At 41.4% G+C, this 12,302-nt stretch overlaps 1 protein-coding gene across 3 annotated transcripts in view; it reads left to right on the forward strand.

The window, feature by feature from the left end:
- Nucleotides 1–12,302, forward strand: part of IGBP1 (immunoglobulin binding protein 1) — a 105,710-nt gene that overhangs the window by 22,098 nt on the left and 71,310 nt on the right. For all 3 annotated transcript variants that reach the window (XR_011435109.1, XM_070258730.1, XM_023634100.2), the window contains exon 6: nucleotides 1,512–1,588. Coding sequence is in view for 2 of the 3 variants with exons in the window: in XM_070258730.1 (XP_070114831.1) it covers nucleotides 1,512–1,585 (74 nt within the window). In the remaining variant the exon portion in view is untranslated. The remainder of the gene's footprint in view (nucleotides 1–1,511; nucleotides 1,589–12,302) is intronic.

The following is a 12,302-nucleotide window of genomic DNA, read 5'->3' on the forward strand; positions in this document are numbered from 1 at the left end:
GGAGACAATGAAGTTTAATAACACGTCTACATGGGAGAAACTCAGGAAAACTGAGTAACTTGCCAGAATGGCCAAAGCCACCACCTTAGATACCATCTTCAGCTAAAGACAAAGGAGGATGTTGGGGATGGGTGGTTTGGGACTTCAAAAGGGAGGAAGACAATTCACACAGAGATGGAAAAGCAAATGTTTGGTAAACAAATGTTTGCTGAGCCATCTGTGGGCAATTGGACCCGAGAGAGAGAGAGAGAGAGAGAGAAAGAGAGAGAGAGAGAGAGAACTTTGCTATAAATAGGCTTGCTAGTGCCTTCCTGTCTACCACACCTAGTTTACATTATACTATAGTTATCTTATGCTATTAGCTCCTTCCTGGAACAGGCCCTTTATCTTAAATTCTTTTAGGCAGTTAGAGGGAAGGTCAAAGTTTCCTGCAGAGTCTTTTGTTCTTAAAAACAACCAAGCCAAAGAGACACATTTTGGGGTGCAAATTCTGATCCCCCACAGCGCTATGAGAGCCATCCTGTGTATGAGTCTGAGGCCACGGCCTCTACTCATGGAATTATTTGCCATAACCCTTAGGGGCAAGAGCAGCTCAGGCTGTAGCCTAGCTCTTAAATGGCTCGCCCTAAGAGCATTTTGGCCCTCCATGCCTGTGCTGTGTCATACCTGGCACAGTCCGATGTGGTAAATGTGCCATGAGGTCACTTTGCTGGTTAGTAAGGTGCCTGCAGTCATGCTGAGAACTGAGTGTGGAGGAGGAGGAGGAGGGCACAGATGGCACTGGAAGTTACCTACTTTCTGCAGTAGAGAGAAGACATGTCCTCAGCTCTTGGGTTGATACTCTGAAAAAGCAGCCATGTGTTGAAACAAATGGTCTGTATAGAAAACATACTTTTGTTCTATATGGCTTTGGTACACTTAGGTTTTCTTTTAACAGGAAGATGACGCAGCCTTCCTATTCTAGCTTCTGTAGTCTAGTTTAGTGGAGGGGTTTGAAAAGGAGACTCGGTTCCCTCTTGTTTATAGGATGGTAAGTGGAGGGCTGTCGGGTGATGATTAAGAGGTTGTGTTTAGTGGGAGATGACAGAAGACTACCAATAATATATTTGTGTAATGCTTAATAAAGGACTCATCTCACCTCCACAACAGAAGCCCCTGAAACTGGTAAAGCACAGATTAAATTCCCCGAGGATTTGGGAAGCACCCATTCATTTTTAGCTCTCTTCTAATTATTGCCAGACTGCCTCTAGCAGTGGCCTATTTTCTGCCCTTAAAACTCCACCCTGAGTTCATTATCAAAATGGGCCAGGATGGAGCTAACCCCTTGGTCTGAGTCTATTTAAAGATGGGCCTTCCAGAAGATCCAGCCTGATTAAGCCTCCTCACACATTCTGATATCTAGGAGGCAAACCAGACAATGTGGGTTTGAATTCTGGCTTTAAAAATCGCAAGCTCTGTGACCTTGGGCAGTAGAACTCTGAATTGCTTTTCTGTTTCCTCAATGTCTGTAGGTGTGCTGGCTCGTGGTGGTGGTGTGACAATTAAACGAATAGTGGCAGCCGTTATGATAGACTCAAGCAACTGAAGAGTAAGTGATTTCTTTTCATCTGAACTCAATGACTGCAGACTGTCCACTAGGAAGGGAAAGGAAATGGACACGTATTGGGTCTCTGTTCCGTGCCAGGTGCTGGACCCAGCACTTGCACGTTCTATTAATATAATGACTCTGCAACATAGGCAGCATTGTCCCCATTTCACAGATGGGAAAACAGGCCCAGACAAGCTGATTTCTTCAAGTTCACACTAGTGAGACGCTGTGCTTCTGTCATTTTCCATGTGCTTCCCAATTGCTTGTGCTTTTAGTTATGTATCTTAAAGCTGCTGAAAAAAAGGAAGCAGCTTCAAAAATCCAAACCCAAACCACTGCTTACACATCATTGGAGCTCTAGAAATTCCTTCTTAGCTGACTCACCAAAGAAAAGGTTATGCCAGCTCCCCCACCATTTCCTCCTCAGCTGGGCAATGAGAAGACAGATGGTGAGCAAACCCATCTTCCTCCATTTTCCTCTCCTGACTCCTGGCCTGACTGCCAGAGAAACCAAAAGAAAACCAGCTTTTCTACCCCCACCAGGTCCAGGCCTCTCAGGGTCCTAGAGTGAGCTGGGTTTGGTGGACTCCAGTAAGTGAGGACTCAAAGCTTTCAACACATAATAATACAGCTTCATAGTTTACAAAATTCCTTCACGTAATGCTGCTTATTTCATCCTCACCACCTGTCAGGCAGGAGATGATGTCTTCGTTTTACAGAGAAGGAAACTGGCTTGGGGAAATGAAATGAGTGACTTCAGTCACAGCTAATAAGCAGAACGTGCAAACATATCATTGTAGTCAAAATATTTGCCTTCAATAGCTCTTACGTGGAGGCCAATTAGATTTGGAAAAGGTGAATACCGAGCACTATTTCTTATACCGCCTTTATGCGATAATTTGCCCTTCCCACTCTTGTCCCTCTCAACAAAGGGCAGGGGATTGAATGAGCTGATTTCAAGCCCAAGAAGTTGGAGTTAAGAGTCCTGAGTTAGATTCTCAATTCAAGAGGCTCTGCCACTCCCTAGCTGGGTGACCCTGGGCCAGGTCACCCGTGTCACTGCTGGCATTTAAAACAACTTGAAAAGGGAGAAACTTTTGAAACTAAATCTCTCTCTCTCTGTCATTCAAACTCCAAGTCCTCCTCTGCAGACTCTGGGCCTCCAGTTTGCTCATCAGCATAACAGACACAGTGCACCCATCTCTGTTGGACATCCTACAGCACCATGGTATTGGTACCATTGTCTCCTTGCAAAACAGCTCTCCAACACCTGCACATCATTGCCTCACAGAATACTTTTAACCCATTTGTCCAAGGTACAGCTTAACCTGACACAGTTTACTCATGTTCCGTAACAAAAAGACGTGGGTTCTAATCCCAGCTCTGTCGTCATCTTAGCCCCTCCCAGAAGCAGACACAACATCTGCCCTACTAACCTCACAGGCCAGAGTGAGGAGCAAATGAAATCAAATATGTGGAAGCACTTTGAACAGTTATAAAACACAGCACAAGAGTGGGGAGTAAGAGTAGTAGGCTGTTGGTAAGCTAGGGAGACAGAGAAGGGGATGCATTTGCTTTTAGTCAGTGTTTCACAAGTTTGTTTAACCCCTGCCCCTCTAATACTTTCTCAATCTATCTTCTGTATATCACCATCAGCAAAAAGGTTTGCGAAACGCTTTTTGTTTGTGTGCTGAGATGAACAGCAAAGGAGAGAATTGTTACATGCAGTGGAAACTGAGAACTGGTTTTTACATGTTTACAAGTGACCCAGGTGACCTGCCAGGCCACCTTTGACAAATGTATGTGAAAGGATGGTGAACAAAGTCTTAGATTTCAGCTTCTTGTCCCAACTGGCAATAAATCCCTCAAAGAGAATACAACTCAGCAATAACTTAGGGCAGCCTATTGCTGTGTGGTTGCACAAATAAAAATAATAGCTGCCATGTATTGAGCACCTACTATATACTAGGAGCTTTACATCATTTCTAATCCTCACAACACAGCCCAAGTTAGATATTATTATAGCCTCAATTTGTAAATGAGGAAACTCAGGCTCAAAGAAGTGATTGCTCAAAGGTTACTCAGCCCTAAGTGGTGGAGCTGAGCCTGGATTCCAGGTCGGCCTGACTCTACAGCCACGCCCTTCCAGTCCACTGCCTCTCTAGGAAGTACAAAGCACAGAGGACATACCAACTGGGCAATACACCCTGGTGGCATGCTGCTCTGGGGATAACCACGCCTCTTTCTCTGTCCAAGTTTTGAGTAACAATTCCACCAGCTTTGCCTGCCGGGCCCTTTGGGGGCATGTCTGAGCCCTGCTCACTAGGGGAAAACACTCACTCGGAAACATCCCCTTCCTGGGGCCCTACATCCCTCAAACTGCAGGGGAGCATCCCTGCTCCTAATGCCAGGCCCACTTGCTCTCCCCTTTCATCCCTAGTCGATCTTCATTCAAGTAGACCCTTTAAACCCTCTACTCCAGTCTCTCACTCGGGTTCCTACATATTTTCTAAGCCAGACAAAGACTCCGTTGGTCCATCAGGCCTTTCTGGACAAGTAAGACCAGACCCAGGCGATGGGTGCATGAGCCTTGGAGGCCGGAGGCTGGGAGGAAAGTTTTCTGCCTGAACTCTGAGGCCCTTCAACACTCAGCAACAGACACCGCCTCTGCTACCATGCTGCCCTGGGCCCTGGTTCAGGCATTGAGAGATTGGCAGAAAGCCTTCTCACCAGCCTCATGTAATCCGTCTTCTCTTTCCTTGTCCACCTTCTCCCTGGGTGAACTCCAGCCCAGCCCATCTCCGGCTGCCCTGGCCAACTGCCCTGCGGGCCAGCGCTAGCCCTGACCTTCTCGCTGAGCTCCCAGACCTGTAGCCTCCCCTCTACCACACAGCCTCTCTTGGTAAACAAATAAAACTCAAATTCAACAGTCTTGAAAGGAACTCATCACAGTCCCCACCCCTCTGGCTCCATCAGAGCTTTTCAGATTCCCATCACCTACATAGTGCTCATCCTGAGAAGCTCAGCATTGTTTCTGGATTTTTCCTCCTGACAAAGCAAGCATTCAATGTTTGCAGAATGAATTGGCTGAGTGAATGAGTCCCATCGTGAATCACGCTTGTTCATCAGGCAGATTCACGATCAGCCAGCCTCTTTCTTTTCATATTCAAACAGCTTTACGTAAAAGAAAACCCAAAATCCCTTCACCTTAAAGCAACAATCATTTCTCTCTCAGACCTCCTCTCACCCTAGCACTGAAGAGACCACATTTTTACAAAGTGTATTCAATGGAGAGGTCTGCTTTATTCTTTGCTTTTAAAGCTTAACATACCATATACGGCAGAGTCTGCCTTACAATAATTGTAATGACTTTTAATGACTGCACATTAGTCTATAATGTTGTTATATAATAGCTTACTTAGCCAGTCCCAGATTTTGAACATTTGGAATCTTTCCAGGTTTTTACTGTTTGTTCCTGTATCCATTTAACAAAGTAAATTACCTTAGTTGCTTGTGTGCACATAAAATATCCCTGGAGGGGGAGGGGTGTTGAGTTGTTGGAGGCCGGGAGAGGGAAGGAGACTTTTCACTGAATTCCCCATAATCCCTTTTGAACTTTGAATCATGTGAGTATGCTGACTATTCCAAATATATATACCAAAAGCTTACTGTACACCAAGCATTGCACTAGAAGCTGAGTGTAGAGATGGGGTCCACACTCACAAACTAACTCCCTGATAGGTGCTCTCCCAAAAGTATGTGTAATGTACCTTGGGAACGCAGAGGATAATGCAGGGTAAAGAGTGTTAGGGAATGATATTTTCACTGAACCTTGAAGCATAGGTAGGAGTTAGGTTCGTAAGAGACTGTTACCACCACCAAACATAGGTTCTTTACCTGCCACACAAGAGGGGCCAAATAAAAACTGGAACACCCGGCTTATGGCATGGAAAGCATTTTTATTTCAGATGACATCAGCTGGGAGATGAGAGTGATCCTGCAAATTTGTCTTGTTTCATCTCGTCTCCCCGAAAGAGGGGGGAGTCAGTGGCCTTGCTGATCAGAGCTTTTCCACCAGCCTGTGTTTGGCCTTGGGACAATGTTTGTAGGGAGGAAGAGGAGGTGATATGGAACCCAGGTGGGCAACCTTGGCTGTTTGCGTCCATGGCAAATAGTGGATTTTGGAGCCAGGGAGCCAGGGAGTAAGCAGGAAAAGAGTGCTTTTGGTTTTAACTGCATATATGCTGGGTTTAATGTAGGGGAACTGATATCAGGGCTGGCTTCAATTCCCCCCTACTTTATGTTCCAGCTACTTCCTGCTGAATTGGGGAGTAGGTTGTTTTATCTAGTTGAACCAGTCTTTTAATAAGGTGGTGATGCAGATATGTTCCCAAAGTTAGCCCTGTATCATGTAAGTAAGTAACCAGGTATTTAATAAGAAGTATTTCTAGAGAAACAAAAAGAAAAAACAAGGTTAATGTTTGGAGCAAATTATAAATCAGTTTCTGAGCCCAGGGGACAGCCAATCAAGATTCATAGAAGTCAGGGTCAAAGCATCTTTTGCGGTTTAAAATGTCTCTGATGGTGTCATTGGGCACTCAGGTAGCTTTCTGAGTGGCTTACGCAGGAGCAGGCATGAATCTCTCTTAAGTTTACATCAAGTCCTCCAGCTTCAGTTTTTAGGAAAAAGAGCAGGTTCAGTTTTCAATGATTTTAAATGAAAATGATGGGAAAAAATGGAAAAAGTTAGTTTGGAGATTTATTTCAAATATTTGTTTCACATATTTCAGATATTTTTAGGAGACCAGAAGAATTTAGGATTCAGTCCAGTTTATAGACATGAAATAAAAATTTCAAAGACAATTAATGGAACCAGAATCTAATATCCATGAATGTATATTATAGTTTTTATTGAAACATAATTTTTCTCTCTAAAATCACCCTCAATTTTACCAAGCATAACCAAATTAAGACTAACTGGTTGTAAAATATGTTTAGTTTTAATAGATTTGGCCCAATTATTTACATAAGTACAGCAAGAATAGCAACTGATCATATAGGTTCTTTTAAATCTTCTTTGCTGGAACCTTCTAAGGAATCTCAGGTTGAACTTTAAAGTCCTCTCAAGGCCAGGAAAGCCAGACCAAGAACTTGCCATCAGATTATGCTTGCAATACCTGCAGATTTGGGTGAATTCCTCTCTTCTGAAATCCCCAAAATATCCTGGGGTTCCTTGCACCTGTAAGAGGGAGTGACATTCTTTACTCAACCTTACCAGGTTTCTGGGAACCCATAAGCAAGGTACCAGGCCAATATTGCCAAGTGGCTTTATTCCAGAAAGTCCACCTTCATTCCTCAAAAGCTGTCTTGTCATATCCAAGTGTGTATGTTTTTCTCAAACATGACATTCCAGTCAAAGCCTTGGTAATATAACCAGTGTTTCCAATTGTTTCCTGTTATAAGAAGAACAGATTCTTATTGAATTTATGCAAATAGCCATATAGCCATGGAAATAAGAATACATGCTCATCAAGAGTTTCCAAATTCTGGAGGGATCAGCTAGGGAGAAAAAGATAAATGTTTCAATTTTGTTTACAAATGTATAATTTTATCAAGTTACTATAAGCCATAGTTAGCATGAGAGAAAAAAGAAAAAGATTTCCTTAAATCTGAGAAAATAAAACACAAAACAAAAAAAATCAGCAATATTTTAAACAAAAGTTATAAAAATTATAATCATCCTCATCAATTCATTCAGTCCTGTGTAATCGATTCTTGACCTTAATCTTGTTAGCAATTTCATGAAGTCATCAGGTTTTCTGTTAGAGTTCTGTAATTTCTTACCCAGTTTAGTTTTACAATCTGAACGTTTATTAGAAACCTGTATTCTAGAGTAAGCACCAGAGTCCTTTTCACGAATTCTTTTGAACATAAAACATATTAGTAAAAACATCAGAGTAAAACAACAACTATCCATAAATAACAAAGACTTAAAAATGGCAATTGACAAAGACATTTGACTATTTCTATGATATACAACATTTTGATATAATAACCAGAATTATGGCTGACAATCAGGATGGATCAGAATTTTAGTAATGTTATATAATTTTTCAAACATTTATATCGATAACATTTACCCATATAATATCATAGGTCCCCATGAAGCAATGTTTAATCATCCCTTTAACCATGGTGACAGTTAAAGAATTTTAGGCAAATGTAGAGAATTAAATAGCTGTAAGAAGAACCTTAGCATCTGTGATTAAAGACCTGATAAAAACACTATAGGAAGGCTGGCCCCGTGGCCAAGTGGTTAAGTTCGCACGCTCCGCTGCAGGCGGCTCAGTGTTTTGTTGGTTTGAATCCTGGGCGCGGACATGGCACCGCTCATCAAACCACGCTGAGGCAGCGTCCCACATGCCACAACTAGAAGGACCCACAACAAAGAATATACAACTATGTACTGGGGGGCCTTGGGGAGAAAAAGGAAAAGAATAAAATCTTTAAAAAAATATATAGGAAATTTATTTTGATAAAACATAAAATCCTTATCCTTCTGGTAGACTACTCAAAGAAAAAACCTTTTATAATCTTTTTTTTTTTTTACCAAGAGCAGACTAAAAGTTTAAGAAAATTATCTTTTTTGTAAGAAACAGATTTAATTTTGTACCAGTTTACTTTTGGCATTTAAATTTATTTACCTAATTAAATTTTTTTTTAATCTCAACCAACTTGGTCATACATAAAACTCTTCAGGGTTTTACTTTTATAAATCTTTTGTCACTTACTTTTTTTACATTCAGAATTTGTCCCAGTACTTTAGGACAAATTTATCTTTTCTTAACCCAACAAGCAAAAATACTTTTACCTTTTATACCTTTTTACTGAAAACATGCATTTTACTTTCCTTGAATATAAAGATTTTTTCCTTATTAATTTTTAGTAACTTTAATTAATATAATAATTAGAATCCTTAACCATTAGAAACCTTAATTTACAAGTAAAAACCAAGTAAGCAGTTATAAACTTTTCTTTACATTAGCATTCTGTGGCTTGGCAAATTTACAAATACTTTTTATAATTTTTAGAACCATGTTACTTTATAGTAATAAAACACAAGGTGTGTTTATTAATAGGCCCAAACACCTTTCAGTTTTTCTGTAAAAGGAAGCCCAAAGTAGATAAACTTAGACATGTTCAGCAATAATGTTTCAATGTTCCATCCTATCCAAAAGTGACCCAGATATTCAATAGGTTTTGTCATTTAACTTAACTTAGTAAAGCTATAAAGTTTGTTTCCAAAAAGATTTTGGAAGCTGTTTTTTAAGTATATATACCATAAAACATAATTATTGTACTTAAAAACTCTTACCCAGTTTTAACAATTATATTTTAATTACTCTTAAAAACTTCATGTGACATCAAAGCAGTTAACCATCATCTGAAGTTAAGTACGTACATCATAATACATAATTATTGTTAAAAAGTTTCTCCAAAACCTTTATCTTTTTACTCCTAGTTTACCTGTTCTCAACAATTACATTTAGATCGTCTGTAAAAATCTCATGAGACATTAAACAAAATCAGCTATTATACTGAGTTATTGGTTTTGCTGATAAATTTTGTAACAGAGATAACATGAGCTCATTTGACCAGTCAACCCAGGCTGTACGTCTGCATTGTAGCCGATGTCAATAACTCTAAGGATATGTCTATTTTAAATCAAAGCAGCAAACTCGAACAGGATCTTATTTACCAAGGATCATTTTATGTCATGTTAATAACTTCGTCTTTTAAAAGTTTCTGTATAGTAATCAAAGACTGTATTTCATTACGAGAGACTTTGAATCCTCTTTTTTAAGAGTGACCTCTAAGGTAGGCTCATCTGAAACAGAGATTCTCCAGAATGGCCATTACTATTCCAAATTGTCTCAAAAGTTTACTTATTTTTACTTGTTTAATTTTAAATCAGGAATTTCAGGGCAGTTGAAGTGGCACATCTCAGCGAGAGAAGAGAGAGAAGCAGCAGATTTGGCCTAGGCCACTGTCATGTTTAATTATTTAATTAATTTCTCTTAAAGAGGCAGTAAAGTATTTTTTATTTTATTTAGAAGGCTCAAAAGATTAAAACAGGCTTCCTATTCTTGTAGCTGGCTTTTTTCAATTACATACGTCAGTTTGGGCAAACTGAAATTGCCCCATTTAAATATACCAATTTTACAAAACTTTATCTTAATTTTACCAACTCTTATACTTTTAATTATAACTTATATTAGAACTCCATTAACAAGTTTCAATATTACAGTATTATGTAGGGAAAGCATTTCCAGTTAGACATAACATCTATTCCCCAAAACATTCAGGCAAAGTTGACATAACCTCTTCATATCATATTAGCTTAAACACTTTAATCTTTACAGTTTTATCAACCTGAGCAGCTCAACTCTTGCCCCAAACAATTGCTGGTCAGGTTTCTCACTGTGATTTTCACCTCCTGACCTTTTAAATTTTTTCACACTGGGGTGAATAGAACAGGCTTGTCTGATGTCCTTTAATGTTGGGGGGCCAATAGTGGGGGTCCCTTTAGCCCATTCAACCTTAGGCAGTGTTTTAATAAAACCTTTGCTTTAACTTTATTTATGTCTGTTTTATTTATCCCATTTTCCTTTCTAATAACCAGCTAAATATTTTCATCCTGTTGGGATGAGTTCTGTGACTCTTTCTTTTTTGATTTTTCTTTGTTAATGTTTTCATTAGAATCTGTAAAACCACAAGAAGAAGCTGAGGCCCCAAGTTTGATTAAGTTTTTAAGACTAATCATTGTATTTTCCTTTTAATTTGGTCTTTTCATAGGTACCGATAAAACAGCTGTTTATGATGAGAGCTCTCTAATAGTTTTTTCAACTTAAGGATCCATTGTTTGGCCATTTTCTCTCCGGAGTTTAAAGAATATTGTGGCCATGCAGTGTTACAAAAGAAAATCATCCCTTTTAGATGTTGGCTTATAACTATAATTAGACCATCTACTCAGAATTAACCCCAGTGGGCTCTGCTTGGGGACAGACAGCATGTTTCCCATTCCAATACACAGAGACAGACAGACACACAGACCCAGACAAAGAAAAACCAGACACGAGTGAACTGCTTCCCAGATTGAGGGTAGAAAGTCCTACAACTGTTCCCACTCTAAATGCATGCCTAGATGGCCCCTCTGCGAACAGAAAGGGCCCCAGATGGCCCCTCCAAGAATGGAAGGAACCCAAGAGGAGGGAAAGGAAGTACACAGGTGTCCCGAGGTGACTTACCCTTTCAGACAGAGTCCGTCGACTCACCAGAACGAAGAACAAACAAATAAACCTAGAACCTGTTTCCTTGACATAAGAAAACATGCCTAGGGTCAGTGGTGCCAGGCCAGACAGAAGGTACTAGGGCCGGTTCCTAGGGCAAATCACCTAGACAGCTGCTGGGCTGCTTCCCAGGAAATCCCAGTCGGCCCGGGGCCATGGAGCCATGGGCAAGAGCCTCCTGCCTGGCTTACCAGATTGTTAGCGCCTGCAAACATAGGTTCTTTACCCACCACACAAGAGGGGCCAAATAAAAACTGGAACGCCAGCCTTATGGCATAGAAAGGTTTTTATTTCAGGTGATATCAGCTGGGAGATGAGAGTGAGCCCTCAAATTTGTCTTGTCTCATCTTGTCTCCCGGAAAGAGGGGAGGCGAGGACTTTTAAAGATTTGGGAGGAATGTGGCTGCTTGTAGAGACGTTGTGGGGAGTCAGTGGCCTTGCCGGTCAGAGCTTTTCCACCAGCCTGTGTTCGGCCTTGGGACACTGTTTGTAGGGAGGAAGAGGAGATGATATGGAACCCAGGTGGGCGACCTTGGCTGTTTGTGTCCATGGCAGATAGTGGATTCTGGAGCCAGGGAGTAAGCAGGCAAAGAGTGCTTTGGTTTTAACTGCATATATGCTGGGTTTAATGTAGGGGAACTGACATCAGGGCCAGCATCAAGACCACCATGGGCAAAGGCCCAGAGTAAGAAGGGGTACTTCCTAGTTGGGGAAGGATGCTGTGTTGGGTGTGGTGTGAAAGTGATGAGAAATGAGACTTTCAAGGAGGGCAGAAACAAGTGTAAAGATGGCTCTGGATACCAGGCTCTGGAGTTCGAACTTGATTCCACATGCAATGGGAGACTTTGGAGGGTTTGAAACAGGGCAGATGCTAAGAGCTGTATTTGACAGCAATCCTCTAGCAGCAGCATGGAGACCAAAGGGAGACCAGCAGGAAGCAGCCTGCTGAAGTCCAGGCAACAGTGACAAGGGCCTGAACTAGGGGACCAACTGTCCTGGTTTGCCCAAGACCATCCTGGTTTTAGCATTGAAAGCCCAGCATCCTGGGCAACTCCTCAGTCCCTGGCAAACAGAGCTGGTTGGTCACCCTAGCCTGAACCAAGGCACTAGATGCCACTGTTCCCCAGGGCCTGCCTGCCCTGAGAAGTAATCCACTGACTTCCAGGGGATTTTGAAATACCTACCCTGTTCTGCCCTACCCTCCGCCTCCACAGGTCCCTCCTTGAACCACCACTCTTGGGTCTACTTTCACTAGATTATAGACCCACTGACCTCCAGACATAAAGAGATTTGTAAGGAAAACATCCCCACTTACCAACATCTTACTGGAGCTTCAGGCTAAGGAATCAATATTTCCTTGCACT

This window comes from Equus caballus, chromosome X, assembly GCF_041296265.1.
Source record: "Equus caballus isolate H_3958 breed thoroughbred chromosome X, TB-T2T, whole genome shotgun sequence".
NCBI lineage: Eukaryota > Metazoa > Chordata > Mammalia > Perissodactyla > Equidae > Equus > Equus caballus.